The 19,437-nt window shown below is 27.5% G+C and overlaps 1 protein-coding gene across 1 annotated transcript in view; it reads left to right on the forward strand.

Annotated features, from left to right (window-relative positions):
- Positions 1-249: 249 nt before the first annotated feature.
- Positions 250-19,437, forward strand: part of LOC129976624 (mortality factor 4-like protein 1) — a 31,905-nt gene continuing 12,717 nt past the window's right edge. The window contains exons 1-6 of the mRNA XM_056090275.1: positions 250-434; positions 584-630; positions 7,510-7,577; positions 7,669-7,755; positions 8,885-8,997; positions 16,625-16,713. Of these exons, the coding sequence (XP_055946250.1) occupies positions 407-434; positions 584-630; positions 7,510-7,577; positions 7,669-7,755; positions 8,885-8,997; positions 16,625-16,713 (432 nt within the window). The 5' untranslated portion in view covers positions 250-406. The remainder of the gene's footprint in view (positions 435-583; positions 631-7,509; positions 7,578-7,668; positions 7,756-8,884; positions 8,998-16,624; positions 16,714-19,437) is intronic.

Here is a 19,437-nt window from a genome sequence, read left to right on the forward strand (position 1 = left end):
AGTTGCCAAATAATATTATAGAAAGTAGGTCATGACAGAGATTTCAGTGCTTCAATAGTTTCGAATGAAACTTTCTTGATTAAACTAAAGTATTTGTTAATTTATTGAGTAAACTAACTAAAAAACTAAAAATATTTCCGTAATTTTTTTCTATACTTCATCCGCTGAAGAGCTAAAGTAAAATTCATTTGTTATCAATTACATGAAATGTCATGCTAGAGCTGCTCATTCGAATGCACAAAATACCGCTATTTCCAGATTCATAGCCACAGCAACATCGGCTTTATCTGCTTCCCAGTTGTCTATTGGTTTGATAGCTGTTTTGTTGTACGTACATTTATTAATCTTGGCATGCAATTCATGTGCCGGCTCATACAGAATTTAATTAGTTCTTAAATTTTTGATTATGGCACCAAAACCAAAATTTGCTGATGGTAAGATTTTGTTTTCAAAATTATTACTGCTAATAGTGTTTGAGCCATAACGTTCTTTTAATGACGTTTGTAACATTCTTTTTTCATTTTTTTCCCTTATATTTGTAAAGATGTATTTTATAATTTTGAAATGGTGTTTATTTTTTCAGGAGAAAAAGTTTTATGTTTTCATGGCCCTTTATTGTATGAAGCAAAGGTACATATTTTTATGATATTATTTTTGTGTAATTGCCTTTGTTTATTAACTATAGCTTTATAAACCACCATCTTTAAAATTTATTAACAGTTTGAACAAACATTTTCATTTATTGTTTTTATGTACATATTTCGTCTTCCTGGGTGTTAATTTGCAAAATCATGAAATAATGCATTAACATTTAATGTATTTTTTGCTGTACTTTTTGGTTTTATATAAAATAATAATACATGGATCGCTCATTTACGGCTTTTCATTACATTAACTCAACCTTCAGAAAAATTAATTTTAAATTAATATATCATATCTTTTCTCGAGTTTGAATCGAATCGTTTGTTGTCTATGAATGTATTTGCCATATGATCAGAAAGAAAATAGTTCAAATTATAGGAACATTTTATTCGTCTTTATTCTTACTATATTGATGTAAACAGCATTTGTGATTATATTTCGATCTTATTTCACTGCATTTATTATTTCTTTCAGGTGGAAATAAAAAAGTTCTATTAATTGATTTTATTAAATTTGAAAATTGAATGGTAATTTAATTAAAGTGTCTATGTAAATTTTTCCTTGTCCCAGTGTAAAATGTATTGAATATGACACATTTATCTTCGTTTCTCATTTCAAACTCCTAATGCTTTTGTTTTGAAAAGGAATAGAAATATTTAAATGGATTTTTTTTAAAGTTGGTTTATTGCTCAATAAGATTTGGGGGAAAAAATTGTAATTGGCTCAATAGAAAAGAATCGTCTGACTTAAGAATTTGACACATATGTGCTTTGAATATAGTTAATAATAAAATATGAGTTCATTACACAAAAATCTTAAGATTAAATAACTGTGCACATTTACATAATTAGATTCATAATGAAATCTTGACCTTAATGAATTGCTTAGTTATCAAAATATGAAAATGTATAATTTTGTAGTTCTTAGGTTTCATTAAAGTTGGGGCATAAGTTTCTATAAAAATATGAATTTCACTTTTTTCAGATTCAAGTTTTGTTATTATTGCGATTAATTTTTTAATGTAACAATTCTATTATAATATGGAAGCATTTATTCCATAAGATTATTATTTTATTGCACAAATAATATATATATATATATTGCTTGGATCAATTTTTTACTTTATGAAGTTCGGCCTTTTTTTATTCCATACTTTTGTCACATCTGAAAAATGTTTGTTAAATATATATAAAAATGATTTATAATGTTTTACTCTGAAACATCTAAAATATGTTTTACTCTGATTTTTTTTTATTTTCTTTTTTTTTATCTTGTATGCTGTAGAAACTTTTACTCTGTAAATAAACATAGTTTATATTGTAGGATCTATATTGAATTGGCTAATATATCTGGCATTTTTCAGGTCTTTTATTACTAAAAAATTGGTTTATTTTCATGAAGCTTTAAAATATAAGGCAAAAATTAAGGTCTCTTTAAACACAGTTTGCAATCTTTGACTACCAACTATTACTATTTGCCTAAAATTTATATTTTAAATGATTAACCATTGAAGATGTCTTCATCGATCACTTATGCCGTGTTTTCTCTCGGCCAGTTATAAGATGGCAGTGCATGCATATGAAGAACCTAACCTGATTAATGTTTGCCACAATTTTATAAAATAGATTCTGGCATTCTATGCTTAACTATAAATTGTTGTTTTGGCATTCCTGAATTTTTTAAATCCCACCAAAAATTATCTATATTAGTTTTATAAAGTTATGGATATTTACATAGAGAAACATGGTAAAATAAAAAGGACCTAAATTTCGAAAACTATGAAAAAGAAATGGCAGATAAAATGAAAAAGAAAACAACCTTGCATCAGAAAGAGAAAAAAATGTCGGAATTAATCGACTATAACTGGTCAATTTTTTCATGCATTCAAATTCTGCAAACACATGCACAATAAGAAAAAATACAATATAGCAACGTAGTTGTCCTGTCGGGGACAAGTACTTGCCATCATCCAAATAGCATTTTTCAGCCTTTCTACACATGTGGTGCCTACTTGCTCGCCGAGTGTAAACCTGGCATTACTCTCAACTACTTTTTATTTTTTGAGATTTTTCTCAAAAACACTACTTTACAGTATATTCTTTGGAAATTTTAAGAGTTCCTGAATGACTATCAACAAATAATACCAATTTCACCAGTTTTTATTTCCTTTGAACATTTTTAATCGCTAAATATATTGTCAATGTTTATCAGACACTCCCATCTCCTTTTTCGATGTTATCAAACCTGGTATAAGGAATGATTCACATAATAGGCAGGCCAAAATGTAAAAAATTGACTTTCTTAATGAGCGATGTTTTATGTTATCTGAAGTCAGTCAAATCCTGCCTAACAAAAACCTCTCATAATGAGCAAAAAAATTACTCTTAATGAATAAATTTTGCAGAGCCAGTAAGAAGCATTCTGATGTTATATGTAGGTCCGGTTTGTGTTGAGCACTAGTTCAAAGTAAATCCTTATTTCTTATGGGAAAAATTCTGGCCGAAGAGCATTGAATGCGACTCCCACTGATTTTAGCATCTCTGAAGCCGTTATCAATGGAATTCTGTCTTTGACCAAGATTATAGGACTAGAAATATGGATACCAACAACATTGATGAATTAGTAGAACATATCCAAGGCTATTGAAGAACCTAATGATCTGCATTGCATTCAGTTTTGTAGCATAAAGCTGTGGAGGAGATTTGGGCAGTAGAGGTGGAAATGATAAACTCAACAAAGTAACAACCTTACTGTGAAATCAGAGAGATGCTGAAAGCATGGGAAATTAGGCAGAGCTCGTAATAATTGGATCAATATTTCCACTTTACTTGGTTTTTGTATTAGTAATTTCTCTTTCCCCTTCCAATTTTTGTAGAAAAAAAATAGGAAGTGGTGGGGGGGGGGGGTAGACAACAGTTGGTAATGTATCTGGAAGTCATGAGCAGAGTGATAAGGGTTTAATAACCTTTTGAGAAAATTTAAATGGGGTTTGTTTCTAATTTTGTGTTTCTGGGCTGCTTTTTCGAGTGTGGCCCACAGATTTTCAATGCGATTGACATCGGACGATTGTGGTGGTGTGTGTAATTACTGTTTACAATGAAAAATACACTACATTTTGGCATTATGTACCATGTGTTCCATGTCATTATCCTGCTGGAAAATGAAATTTCCGTCTAAACCCAAATTTTTAGCACTTTTTTTTTTTTAACTGTTGCGAAGTATATCCAAGTAAACCATATGGTTCATAATGTCATTCTATTAAGACAAAATTTCCTACCTCGAATAAAGCCATACAACCCCATACCATGCTTAACTGTAGGATGTAAATTTTTTGGATCTGAAACGGTATTAGGCTTTCTCCGTCCGGTGCGACGGTCGTCACTGCCAAAAATCTTGAATTTACTTTCATCACTAAATATAACTTTCTTCCAAAAGTTATTGGTTTTCAATTGATGAGTTTTTGTAAACTCCAAACACTTTTTCAGATTTTGCAAACTGATAAACGGTTTCTTTCTAACAACTCAACTTTTATTTCCAGCTTGTCTAATTACATTTTGCACAGTTTCAGCAGTTACACTTCTGCCTATTATTTGAGAAGTTTCTGCAGCAAGTTTGCACTTACTTTAGGATCAAACTTCATTCCTTTCAAGATTTTCACAGCAATTAATCTGTTGAAAGTTTTATTTATTGTTTGATATTTAGAATTTTTGTTTATATGCAAAAATGGCGCTTTTAAAAAGGCAATGGATGGGGAAAATACATTTCAGCTCTTTCCAAAGAGGGTATTCTTATTCAGAAACGCTCTAAAAGCCATGATGGAATATCATATCATGATAATTATAATGTACAATGATAGTAAGAACAAGGGCTATCAAGCTGAACATTTAAAACACAAAATATGAATGTAATTTTTTTTTGTACACTCCATTAAAATCGTATAAAAATGTGCGAACACCATCTGTATTCTCAATTTTTTGAGGTGAAAATCTGTATATGTTTATTTAAAATGCTTCAGAAATTTTTCCTTTTAGAAGTTATTCATTGATTTTTCTTTGTTTTTACTTTAAATTAAACCATTTGTCATGCGTAAAAATAAAAACATGTTTGCACTTCTCGGTAATGTGTTATTCATATTGAAAGTCAGATTTATCAAGTAAAAGTAAAGTGCAGTCTCAATTTTTTGAGCCACTGTATGTATTGTACCATTTATTATATATCAAAGTAGCAGCTGACAGCTTTTAGTGTAAATATTTCATGCAAGAAAATAATATATTCAGTATTAACTATAAATAGAGTGCCACCATGATTTAGCAATCTATTATGTGTTAAAAATGTATTAACATCAACATATTTTAATTTATTTTAATATAAAATGTACAAAATTCTTTTATACTTTGAAAGTTTATTTTTAACCACTTGTACTGGCAAAAGATTAATTTATCCACATGCAAAAACAGTCCACTGTAACTTACGATGATTTTCATTCTGTTGAAATGATCATTAACAAAATAATTTTTCTGAGAACATGTATTTTAATTAATTAAAAAAAAAAAATTTTAATTTAATGTGCGAGAACTTTATTTATGTTTGTGAACCAAATTTTTTAAAATCTATTGTATAATTTGCATTTTTATAGCATATGTTATTTAAGAATCTATTTTTTATATAAATTTTTACCTATTATTACGGGGTGTATGTGGTTTAAATAGTTTGTTGATTATTATTGATTATATTCATTTCATAGACATAAAATATTTTGTTGCATATCTATGATAATTATGTAACTTTTTTTAAACTTCAAATAATGAATGAAAAATTGTTATTCTTTCCCTTGATTTGGATATGTTAAATTATATAATGTAGAAGTCAGAGATTCATCCATGTGTTGCTCAGAATTATTTTATTCTGTTCTATAAAAATTTTTAAAATTTGCTTGTAAAAGTTTAAAATAAAAACAATTGTAAGACTTAAAAAAATATGAATAATTTGTCTGCAAAACTTTTTAAAGATGTCGATAATTGAAGAGTTAAAAATATATGAATAATTTTGCCAATAGAAAACTTATCCACTCACTGGACCATTCAATTGCAACAGTTAACCATCAACGGCAAAAAATTTTGGCATCAACCCCTAGGTTTAACTTTGCTTCAGGAATCAGATGCTGAAGAACATTTATTGCCATCAGAGTATTTTTTGGGTTGTTAAATACCTACTAGATTGTCTACATCCATTGAAGTTCATCTTGAGGGATATCTTAGTTTCTTTTATTTTTAATGTCTTCAAGAATTTGTTAAATGGTGTCAAAATGTGTGTAGTGCTTGGTTTGAAACAGTTATAATAATTTAAAACGCTGAGAAAATGTCTTGGAATTATTATATTTGACCTTGAAAATTTAAAATTGCAGTCTACATGATCTGATAATGGTTCAGTTCCAACCTCTGAAATCCTAAAGCCTAAAAGATCTGTTGTTTTAGTTCCAAATACTTATATAGATGACTTTAAACTTAATCTATAATTTCATGATTTTTTGAATGAAATTTTAGCTCATTGTAGCTGCTGGAATTTGTTAGGCTAAGAAAATGCTATTCAACAAAGATTAAGGCCAATAGTTGTTGATGAAGCAAAAAAGGTAGCTGCTGCATTATATAGTCAAAACTGCATACGAGTTCTCAAATAAATTTATTATATTATAGAATTACATTTAAAAAAATTATTATAGCATTATTGGAAACATCGTCAAAATATATTAAAATTTTATTATAAGCTTTTGTGAGATCTTTTTGAGAAAAGACTTTTATATCATCTAGCTTGGAATTAAGATCTATAATATTTGGTACTTTATTGGTACCATGCCCGAAACGGGACACCCTGATCACTGGGAAGATGTACTACCCCTGTGTCAGGATGTCATTTAATTTTTGCATATAAAAGCATTGCAGAATTGATGCATGCATTGGCTGAATTTGACGATATCTGCACAACTCTGTCTGCTGCGTTTTGATGATGTTGATTGTAGAATTGGTGCTAAAATTGGACATTCAGAAATTGGGAACTACTACTGGAATATTCTTATATTAATTTGGTACTTTATAGGATTCTGCATGACATTTGTATGGCTTGCAAAAGTTCACTTGAAATATGATTTTCAAATTGTTCTTATATCTTACTTTTATGCATCTTTTAATCAGCTCATTTTTCAAGTATTTTTAGATTATCTGGATTGTGTTAGTTTGTTTAATGATCAACTCTACTTCAGATGATATATGAGACATAATATAATTGAATTGAATTTTACTGTTGGTAATTCTAAATTGAATTAATTTAAGGCAGGTTCAAAAATTGCTTCACATATAATGGACTACATAGCAGAATGTAAAATTAAATGTTGGAATCTTGAAAGCATTAGCTTCTGCCATATTACTAACAGTATGTGTAGAGGAGGGTGGTCTTTTTTTTTTTTTTTTTTTTTTTTTTTTTACATTGAAATTTATTTTGTAAAGTCAGTGGTAACCATATGAAGGTTATATATTTTTAGAGGTGAAAATTCATCCATCTTTAGCCTAACCAGTTAATTCCGTTCTATAAAAATATAAAAGCTTTTATTGCTTTTATCTAATCAGGCATATTATATCCATGTGTGAAAAATTAGGTTCTTATCAGCATGTTCATTAAAACTCAAATTAAAAGTTTAAGTTATAGCTCACTACAGGTATATTTAAAATAAGCGACAAAAGTCAGTCATCATTTTCACTTTTTTTTTTTAATTTACATGTATCGAAATTGACAGATATACATTGTATTTTCAGTTTTGTTAAAACTTAATTAGTTTGTACTTGATCTAAATTTTTCTTTTCTGTTATTTTTCAGTGTATGAAGTGTCAGATAAAAGAAAAGAATATAAAATATTTCATACATTACAGTGGCTGGAATAAAAAGTAAAATCTTTAATATATTCATTGTTTGGTAGATTTTTTTTTTTATTTATTTTGGAATTATTAAATAAAAATATTTTATTTTGAAATATAGCTGGGATGAGTGGGTCCCTGAAAGTAGAGTTTTGAAGTACAATGATGCAAATATGCAGAAACAAAGAGATTTGGAAGCTGCACATCGGTGAGTTGTTGAGGTTAAATCTTTGGTTTCTACTTAATTTTTGACCCTAAAAATGTCACTTTTGCAGTTAATTTTTAAAATGATCTATAGCAATCTACTTTTTTTAAATCATTATATTTTTGGTAAAGAAAAAGCGTAATACATCACTTAGGAGCCTATCTAAATTTTGAAACTTTTGTAAGAGGAATAAAAAATGAAATTTTACAGTCAAGAACAAATCTGCCATCCCTCATCCATGTGGTATAAACCTGAGGCTACATGATGTACCAATATGAAGAAAAATATTCAATTTTTGTTATAGGTACAAAATATTCACACACACCCCCCCACACACACACATATCTTCTCACAAAATTGATATTATTTATTACACAAAGATTATGTAATGTATAACAAAATAGCAATATTTGTTTTTTTTTTTTTTTTTTTTTAAATAAACTCAGTAGTATTTGTCTGATTGTCTTGTTACTCATTATTATCTTATTTCCTTTTTTAGTACAAATTTAATAAGATGAGAATATATTCTTCTTATTTGGTGAAGGTTGTTGCAAATGTACAGTATATCATTTTGCGGACAGCCATGTAAAATCAGAATGTCCTCTGTATAATCATCTTTGAATACATTTTTTTTTAAATGCATCATTTCCAAACATCAGTGATTTAGTGTGGGAAAATCCCCATTGTAACATTTTTGCATATTTTAAAATATTTGGATTTTATCATTTTATTTAAATGCTATGGGTTTTTTTTTTTTTTTTGCCTTTTTATCCTTGTTTAGTACAGTAAAATTATCTCATATTTTTACTGTACCACTATTATATTTTATATTCTCAAAATTTATATTCTTTGTTATATGAATTGTAGATGATTTTTTATCGTTGATTATCTGTTGATTAAGAATAAATGAACTATTTTGCTGTGTTTGAAAATAAATTCAATTTACATAATAGAAACTATATTCCTTATTTTTTCATTCTCAAAAGGTTTAATTTTGTGCTCTGATGTTATTTGTGAAACTTTTTTTGAAAAAAAAAATAAGCATTTAGCTCTTTCTTTTAAGTAGAGTTTTAAAAGTTGTTTATAATATTAAATTTTTAAAAGTATACTTCATTTTCTTTGTTGCTGTTAGCAAAGTGAAAAAAAGTAAAGCAGGAAAAAGTGGTTCAAAAAAAGAACCTACTGATCGTGAATCAACTGCTCTGCCACCCCAAGAAAAAACTCAGAAACAAAAGAACAAAGAAGGTGATTGTTTATTTTTTTACACTATATATAATTTTTCTAAATGTGTATAACTAGAGGTTCATGATTATTTTAATAATCATAAACCTCAGTTCATGATTTTAATTATTTCCTTCTTATATTCCCTCTTCAAGCAAATATATATATATATATATATATATATATAAATTATCTTGAAATGTTTGGAAACATGCAAAATAAAACTTATCTTTATAGGCCATAAAAATTCAGTATATTAGTCTTAAATTATGTCTCTAGCACTAGATACAAGTAGAAAATGTTGCTGACGGGAATTACTATTGCTTGCTGGATAGTTTTGTTTTATGGGTAATGATTTTTGTCATATCAATTTTCATTGCTTTATTTTTTCTAATATTTCTAATTGTTTAAATAAATAACATTTCAAAAAATTATGGGGGGGGGTTCTCTTTTTTTTTTTTTTTTTTTTTTTTTTTTGAAGAATAATTCTGTGTAGAGCATTGAGTATGAAATTAAGTTTATCATTTTCAATCAGGAAATATGAATACTTATTTAATTCTATTTTTTAAATCATACTTTGTGCATACATACATATATTTAGAAAAAAAGAAGAAAATTCTTGAACAATTATTTTAACTTAATATCCCCCCCACCTCCCATTTCTTAATCTGGAAGAAAACAAATCGATTACTGAAGTTGTTTGGTTACTGGTGTTTAGTCACTCACACATGAGTTTCTTCCTTGTTTATCATTTTAGAAATTCAGAGTAGATTAGAGATTTTTTTTTAAACAGTGAGCTACTCAAAATTCATATTTAATATAGGTTGGGTTTACAAAAATATGAACTTTTTTGAATGGGTTAGAAAAGATTCGTAAAATCCATTTACTGCATGCTGTTCGCTTTTTAAGGAGATAATACCTTAAGTAATATGTGAAAACATGCACATATTAGTCATGCTAAAAGAGGAAATTATATAAAATGATGTGCTAATTCAAAAAAAAAAAAGCATAATTGATTTTGTTTGTGAAAGGAATACAGAAGAGGACATGAGAAATTTGAAACCGATTTCAAACTTTTTAATTCAAGAGCTATCGTTTAAAGCTGAACTCTTATGGATATTAAAACTTGTTGTGTCATATTCGTTCTTTGATGCATTTAATGATATGTTGCAAATATTTTCACATATGTTCATTCTTAGTGAAGTAGCAAAAAGTATACTTTAAGTTGTACTTTTTGTTATGGTGTAGTTTTGTTGATTGCAAGAATAAAAGATTGTAGTCATAGCTTTCAAAAATGAAAAATACCATTTGTCATTGTGTGATGGAAAATTCACTCCTTTTCTACTCTCCCATTTTTTTTTTTTTTTTTTTTTCCCTGTATAGATTGATTCAATTTCAACTTGTGTGACAGTTGTTCTTTTTCCATGAGATTCCCAAATTGCAGCTAATGAATAAGCTCTAGATTTCTGTAACTGTATGAAACAATAGAATACATTTCTCGGAAAGGATTAGCAACATTCAATCTGCAGAAGCAGCGCTGTGATGTTTAGTCAACTATACTTGAATTTATTGAATGGTTTGTTTATTATTTCAAAAACTGAGCTTATTCAAAGTAGATTAAAGAATACTTTTAAATCGATGAGCTGCTCAAAATGCTTATGTTAATAAAAATGGGACGTATAAAAATATCAGTCCTGATTTTGCTGAATGGGTTCGAGAAGTTAAACAAAATCAATTTGTTGCATACTGCTCACTTTGTAAGAAGATGATGAGCCTAAGTAATATGGAAAAATAGACATTTCCTCCTGCCAAAAGAGGAAAGCATACAAGATTGTGTGCCAAGTTCAAAAGAGTAAGTTCAATTGATGTTGGACTTAATATTTAAAAGGAATAAAGGAAAAGACAACATGTCAAATCCAAAAACATCAAATTTAATATCCAAAAATAAACCATTTTCAAACTTATAGTTCAAGAACAATAATTTAAAGCTGAATTTTTATGGGCATTAAAATTTATTTCATCACATTCTTTAAGGCAGTCAATGATATATTGGAAATATTTTCACATATGTTCACTGAAAGTAAAATATCTAAAAAATGTACATTAGACCATACAAAAATATTGTATTTTATTTATTAAGGATTAGTTTCATGAAACTGATGACTGAAAAATCTGCAGAAGTTTCAGAAATTGATGCCCACATACATAAATGGACAAAAATGAATTAATAAAACAAATAATTTTGCTTTATAATGTTATTTTTGTTAATTAATCAGTAAATGATTTGTATCATGATCAGATTAATGTGTTGTTTTATTTCATCCAAGTCTTTAATTTTGTGTGATTTACAGTTAAGGAGCACAAGAGTTAATATATTTTCCTTCTAAATGTACATATATATATGTAAACCTTCTTTTAGTGTACTATTATTTTGAATAATTTTAAATTGTTGCTTTCTTTCCTTGCTTCCCCCCCCCCTCCCCATTTCTTATTCTTATTGTCATAACAAACACATGAGTATTATTTGCACTCTTATTTCCTCTTATCTTGAATATATGTATGGGGAAAACACATGGAATTTATTTTTTTTCCAGATTTAAGTGGTACCCTGAAATGGATTTTATTGTAAGATGGTGTGAACTAACCAATAGTTTCCACAAGATATTGGAGTTCAATATTTTTAAATCACACCACTGCTCGAGAATTGTTTGAGAATTTTAAAGAAGTTATATCTTTTTGATATATAGTTATTTTTACAAATTATGGGTTGACCAAATGTAAATTCTAAATCTGGGTATTTGTGGACTACACATAATCTATTGAGCATTTTGTATGAACATAAATATACTGAATGGAAGGTATATGTTATTCTAAGAGCAATGTATAGAATATTTAAAAATAGTCGAGCTTGATGTGCCATTTCCCTGGAAGTTATTTATTCTTCTTAATTTTAATTGAAGTTTTATGTTGAGTAGAAAATATCAGTGTTTGCAATAGTACTGGAAAAGATTTTGACAAGATAAGAAATACATAACTTCAATTTTTTAAAGTGATAATATAGTAATGCTTGTCAGTATAAATTGATTCTGGCTAAAAAGTCTCTTATATTACTAATATTCTTCAGCCATTTCTTTAAAGAAATTCAGGCATAGTGGAGCTACTGAAACTGAAAGAAAAGGGGGGATCCCTTTTCTAATTCCTTTACATTAAGAAACCAGAAACTTGATATATTCTGTCTGGGGTGAGTTGACAAATGCAATATAAAAACTCTATTGATATTTACTGGATATATTATAATAACTGGAGAATCAAAATTTACTTTGTCTGGAATGATTCCATTGTATCATAGCATGTAATTGAAGATATATCTTTAATGAGAAGTAGAAGAAAAAATTTCTCATCATCAGCAATAAGATATTTGTTATAATCCAACATTTTTACTTCTGTAATCAAATGCACTCATTTATCTGAGGGCAAAGGTCAGACACAAATTTGTCAGAACCATGCTTTTTTATTAATATTCCATTTCAAATAACTTTTTTTTACTCATGTTATGAAGTCTTAGCTATTAAACCTCATGAGATACAGCAGCAGTTTCAAACTAAAGTAGTGTGTGCTGTAAGTGTACAGTTACCACTTATGATGACTGGAAATTCACAGGTACACATGCTAAAACTGTCCACTCTAACTTTCAGTGAGACCATACACAAAGTTTCATATACCTTATAAAAATTGGTAGAATATTTGTATCTTTTAAATAAATTAATTTTCTTTCCAAGACTGTGTGTATTTCAGTAAACAATCTCTGTCAATGTGTTGCAAGCATCATTTTTACTTCTGTGACAATTGCTGTTGATGTGTGTAGCACGTCATTGGCAATTCCATGACAAAAGATGTGCAGATTATGTCTTTTCAACACAAGAGTTTAAATTAGTTTACAGTTTGTTATGAAAGGAAAAAACGGAATTTGAAATCATTGTCTACACATAAATTTAGAAATTATTATTTTTCCTCAACACTTAAAAATATGTCATTAAACATATGCAAGTTATAAAAATAAAAACTTATGCAGATTATTAAGGATGCACTTTTTCACATCTCAAAAAGAAAGAAGTTCCAAATAACAAATTTTTTTACTGGCAAGAATGGCGATGTGCCAGTTCCTAGAAACTTTTCTATAAATAAGATTTTTTGAAAAAAACACACATGCACATAACTCCAAAGAATGCAAGTTATTTATCTTGGTATTTCTACTAACATTTGATGATGTATATTTCATATGACGCATTATTATGGGTATTTTCAAATATCACACAGCTGGCACCTGTACTGAAAGAATTCCAACAATAGGTTGTCTCTAAAACTGAAGCCAAAGGATAATTAATGTTGACTTATATCTAAGAACACTGAACATATGGTAAAGTAGCTTGTTGCAACTGCAAATAACTTGTGATACTCATTCAGAAAAATATTTCACAGACTTGCAAACAACTTCATGACTTTCAGTTTTCTTTTTTACTTCTAATGTATGTATGTGTAAAAGAAAGTGTCTATGCATCTGTTCTAACAAATTGATCAAATTTACAGTGACTTACATTTATTTTGGTGGCTCTATACACCACAAAATTTAAATTTTAGTGTAAAAAATAAAATTAATATTTTATGGTTCTTTGGTAATTTTTCACATGGATTTGCTCGTAATATCATTTATAATAATCATAGAATAAACAGTGTACCATGACAAAGAGAGAAATTTTTATTTTGCATTTTGAACATAATTCACTAAATTTTGAGAATTTTAAAAGTAGCTTTCCTTAAAAATTTTAGTTTTCTTATCCTTTTTCAATATTAAAACTATTTTTTTTCAATTGGTTTTTAATTGTTTCCCTGAAGTGTTTAATGAATTTCATCACAAATTTACCAAAGTGAAGAAATTCTTTCTTCACTTAGAAAATCCTGAAATTTTATCTTTCTGACAGATAAGTGGATGTGGAGGAGATGAACTACTAAATTATATGTACTGTGTGTCCATGTTATCCTGGTTCTTCATTAATATTGTCGATTATAATTGCACAAAGTATAAATACCTTTAATTATATATCAATGATACTCACAAAAAAAAATCTATGGTAAACTAAATGCTTAAGTTTGTAACTCATTGCCCTTTACATTTTTATTTAAATTTGAATCTACAAGTTCACTAAAATCAATAAATGAAAATATAATCAAATGTCTTATTTAGATCATGTATTTTTAAACTTCTACTTAATTAGCTTGAAGTTTTTTTAAACTTAGCTTTTTTAATTCGTATAAAAATTCATATAAATCAATTTATCTTTTGAAGTTCAAATAATTTCAAGTGAATTAATAAAGTTTCATTCAACTTTCTGTATTAAATATTTTGTTTTCTGAAAGTCATTCTTCTAAATCCTAGTAGTAGATTTTCCTTTTTTTTTTCTAAATAATAGTATAGTAACTTAATTTTGAAACATTCTTTTAGATGAATTCAATTCAAAATAATCAGTAACACCATTTTATCAATTTAAACTGAATCATTCTGTTTGAAAGAGTAAACTCCTACTGACCATTCCAGGAGTTATTTTTACATAGGAGATTCATTGATCTGACATCCATCAGAACTATCTCTATAAAATTGCCTTCTGCTCTAGAAGACCCATTACACTGAGAAGCAATACTACAAATTTGTAACAATATATTATTCTGTTCATTAACTGTAACATAAATATGAATCTCTTTCAAATTAAGGAGGTTTCTTTTTTTTTTTTTTTTTTTTTTTGTGATGTTAGTTCAGGGTGACGAAAATCGGAAATGGGCAGCAAATTCTGAGAGACCGGGAAAAATCAGAGAAATTTTCTAAAACTTTTTTTTTTTTTTTGGTTTTGATAATTATAGTGATTGAAATTTCCTTGGTTTTTTATCATAACTAGAATGAAATGTTTTTGGCATTTAGTAAAATTCAATCATTTACTAAAGTCTAAAATGGAAGCTGACCATGTATCTACATCAAAAGCAGTAGGATGGTTATAGGGACTGACATTTTGCCATGTAGAATCGCCTGTACCATAAAAACCATTAATTCTGGTATACGCTCATCTAATTTATGATAGATTCTGCTTCTGCTAACTGTTTTAAAACAACTAACTAGTTAATTCTTGTCTTGTATCCTATATTACATGCATTTATCTTGTTTTAAAAATTTGATGCCATGATTTCTTACATTATTTGTACCATGATAATCTGATTGTTATAATTTGTTCATTCTTCATTTGAAGATTGAATCAATATTAAGGCTTGAATTAGCATTTCTACTCTTAGTCAAAATAATTTAAGAGCAATAATATTAGTTGTACTAATGTTTAGAATTGCAATGGGAAAGGATAAGAAATGATTTATCATGATAATTTGTCCCCCAAAATTTTATGTTTCAGAATTTCATGGAAAACGCAATGTAACAAAAACCCAGCTTCTATTACTTTTGAAATTTCCAGCTTTAATTAGCTTTAAAAAAATTATTTTCTCGTATACAAAGAATACAGAAAAAGTATTGTAATTGTCAAAAAAGTGCTTTTTTTTTTAAATTAAATTTCTACCGGACTTCACCCCCTATTCAATTTAGCATTTTTATTTCTAAATTTCATTTAATAAACCATCAAGTAGAAGGGAAAATGTGTGATTTAATGCTTATGGTTTCATAGCATGGTTTCTTCCCACCACCACCACCAAATTTAAATCTTTAGCTTATTTAGTTTTGTGTTTTGGACACATTCTTATTTCACCAAATGTATAATGTTGTAAATAGGTTTTGTTTAGATTTTCTCAGTGTTTCTTCTTATTACATTGTTTATTTTGATTGTTTAGTTAGGATTTTTCCTCCTTTTACATTGATATTCTTTTAAAAAATCTATATTTTATGTTTCAAAGTCTTGTTATTTGCAAGTATTTGTTGTATGCTGCATTATAAATTTTTTTTTCAATTTGCTGGTTTTTAAATTCCACTATCCATTCATTCAATGCTGAAAGCTTAATCTTTTTATCATGAGAATATATATTTTCACTTGCCTATTTCCAATTTAAAACTCAAAGAACCACAATGAGAACTTTCTTTGTTTATATCTCCAATGTCTAAATATTGAATAGATTTTTCACATTTTGCCATCAACTCAGAACTTCTGAATCAGTATTTCTTTTCAAATTGCCAGATTCTCACTTGGTCTATCCTTGATATTGAGTATAAATTTTTACAATAACATAATAATTTTCATTTAATATTTCAAACAGTACTGGCAAAACAAACCTTAAATGTTGTAGGTGAGGTGTCTTGCTGTCTATTAATCACTAAGCAAATTAACCCCAATGTTTACATTTAAAAAAATTATATGATATATTTATTCATCTATTTTGAAAAAAGGGGGGGGGGGGGTGAATTGTAAAAAACAAAATTTGAATTTGTTTATAAATACAGAATGACCAATTCATATTTCTGTGTATGTGCTTAATATTTTCATGTTTCAAGATTTATGTATTTATAAGCTGTATACTTCAAACATTTGTCTTATTCTTTTTAAATGATAGATGTATTATTGATGTATATTTTGTAAAATACAAATTTTAAAGATTTGCTTTTCTTTAGCTGCCGCTACAGCAGCTTCTACATCAACTGAAACTCAAGCTGAAATTCAGAGAAAGAAGCGGACACGTGCTGAGCAAAATGTGGAAACGGTAAAATATCCCCACTTTCTTCAAGTATTAAGAACTTATTCACATTATATGTTTCATTAAAAAATTATTACTTTTCAGAGCATTATTAGATAAAATGCATGATCAGAAATAACCGATCAGGTACTTTCAGTGTTCAATTTTTTTTTCCCCCTATAAAATAATACTGAGCAAACTATTCTTGAATTTTCAACCATGTGAAGAATATGCTTGAACTCGTATTTTACAATAAAAATTTTATCATGAAGTGGTATTTAGAGAACCATCTAGGAATTTATGTAGGAAAAAAATTTTGCTTTACCTCATTTCTTAGGATGCTAATAATGATTTCTGCTAGTAGTTTCGCTTTTTTTTTTATGCTTATTTACATTTCGATAAAAAGTATACACCCATGTTTTGAAAAATGTTTTTAAAAAAATTATTTTTAAAAATTCTAAATGTTTCTGCTCGTTTTTGCTTATAACATGCAGAATTTTTAGCTAGATTATACAAAACTTAGAAAATACATACAGAATGTGCCTGAAAAGAATTATATTATAATTCAAAGTAAATATTTTAAAAAAATTCTTCAAGATCTAAGCGTTTATAGTACATAACTTTTTAACAATGTTTTTCTGAAATATTGCATATTTTTTCTCAGAATTTCAAAGTCAAATTTATGAAGCTGCTTATTATAAGAAGTTCCAGTTATTGCAGCTAGATTAATTTCAGTTGCTCTCTTACAGAAGCTAAATAAAGATTTTTTTTTTCAAATTAAAATGCCAAATAAATTAGACATCATAGATAACATCAGTTCAGTGCATAATTATCATTATTTGCACAAACATTAAAATTGTATTTGACTACCTTTTGCTTTAATAATTGTCACTCTCATTGCTTTATATACAGGAAGCTCAAAATATGAACATTTGGCCTAAATATTATGCTCTCTTCTTTCATAAATGTTAAGGTCAGAGTCTGATTTCATTACTTAGATCTTAATCCATAACTTTTTATTAACTTTTAAAATATCTGTATTATCAGTTCAAAAATTTTGTACTAAAGAGAAATATGATTTATATATACACAGAATGCTCGCTCTAATTGGATGCCAATAGCTTTTTTCTAAATAGTTAGTATTCGGCATATACATACATTTAATTTTAAAAAATAATATAAAGGAAATAAAGAATATTTTATGCAGTTTGAGTTAATAAATGTTCTGTTGAATTGCAAATTTTAAATTTTTATACAGATCCTCAGTACTGTGAGTTGTATTTAATAAAATATTCTTGGGATACTAACATTTTAAATAAAAAAGATAGCTCCACTCTGTTGCAACTAAAACTGAATGGGCTATAAAAATTTGAATATTTGTATTTTTTAAAAAATGCAATTTTAAACCACTCTATATTTACCAACTCAAAAGAAGTTAGCCAAGTCTGATTGTTCTGAAATAGACATATTTTTTTTTTTATAATATATATATAATTTTATAAATCCTTATAACCATAGGACTATATAAAAATTTAGACTTAACGATTTTTTTCAGTAATACTTTTATTGAATGAATCAGAATAATTATTTTTTACTTTCAAAAGATTTTAAATGACAAACCTAAAAAAAGCTTAATTTTATGATGAATCAGAGAAATTTTTATTAAATAAGATTTTGACATATTGCTTATATTTTATATATAGTGCACATAAGACTTCAGTGATGAATGATTCTATTTTATAAACACACACACACATATATATAATATGTGTGTGTGTACTTTTTTTAGAGTGTGTACTTACTTTAGATTGGTTATATATATATATATAAAGCTGTTCCCATTGGAATGCCCTTGACTTGTTTATAAAAGGCATTCCAATCAAGGGCATTCCAGGCAAATCAAGGGCATTCCAATGGGAACAGCTTTCTCAAGTGCTTTAGCTAATATTTTCCTGCATTGCTATGAGAAAAAAAATAATTAAATATTATAATTTAATAAACGGGTGGAGATATATTGATGACCTACTTTTGATTAACTTCGACAATACTAATATTATTACTAATTGCTATCAAAAAGATTTAATTCTAAAAGATACAAATAAAAATCAACTTGAGGCTACTTTTCTGGATTTAAAAATCGAAATTGCTAATGATAAAACAATAGTTGATATATACGATAAAAGGATGATTTCAACTTTAAAATAACAAAACTACGTAACTACCATTCCAATCTAAACTATAAAATTTTCAAAAATCTAATTTTCTCACAAGTTAACAGGATCAAAAGGGTTTGCGATAATAAAAATTCCTATATTGAAGCATCAAACAACCTCCTTAAAAATTTAATTAAAAATGAATTTCCTAGAAATTACTGTAATGTCAATTTTTTAATTAAACAAGGTATGGTTTGGGATTAATCCTTTGGCTTAAATAAAAATAGAACTTTCCTTGCATATTGGATCACTCAATAGATGGCGCTGGGTGCCTACATCTGTTTACATAATTTACCGTTAGTTTTTTTAAAACAGGGAATCACAATCGATAGTTTAAAGTTTCCTTGACTGTAGATGGTATGTTCTGGCCTTTTAATTTTAGTGCTATTTTTTGTTTTTATTGTTATTGTTTTCATTGTATTTTTACTTTGTGGTTTTTTTCTAATTTGTTATTTTGTATTTCCTTTCTGTTAAAATGGTATATCTCTTGAGCATAATTTCAGGGGATTTTCGGGTCACGAGGAATCATTATTAGACA

Source organism: Argiope bruennichi, chromosome 7, assembly GCF_947563725.1.
Source record: "Argiope bruennichi chromosome 7, qqArgBrue1.1, whole genome shotgun sequence".
Lineage (NCBI taxonomy): Eukaryota > Metazoa > Arthropoda > Arachnida > Araneae > Araneidae > Argiope > Argiope bruennichi.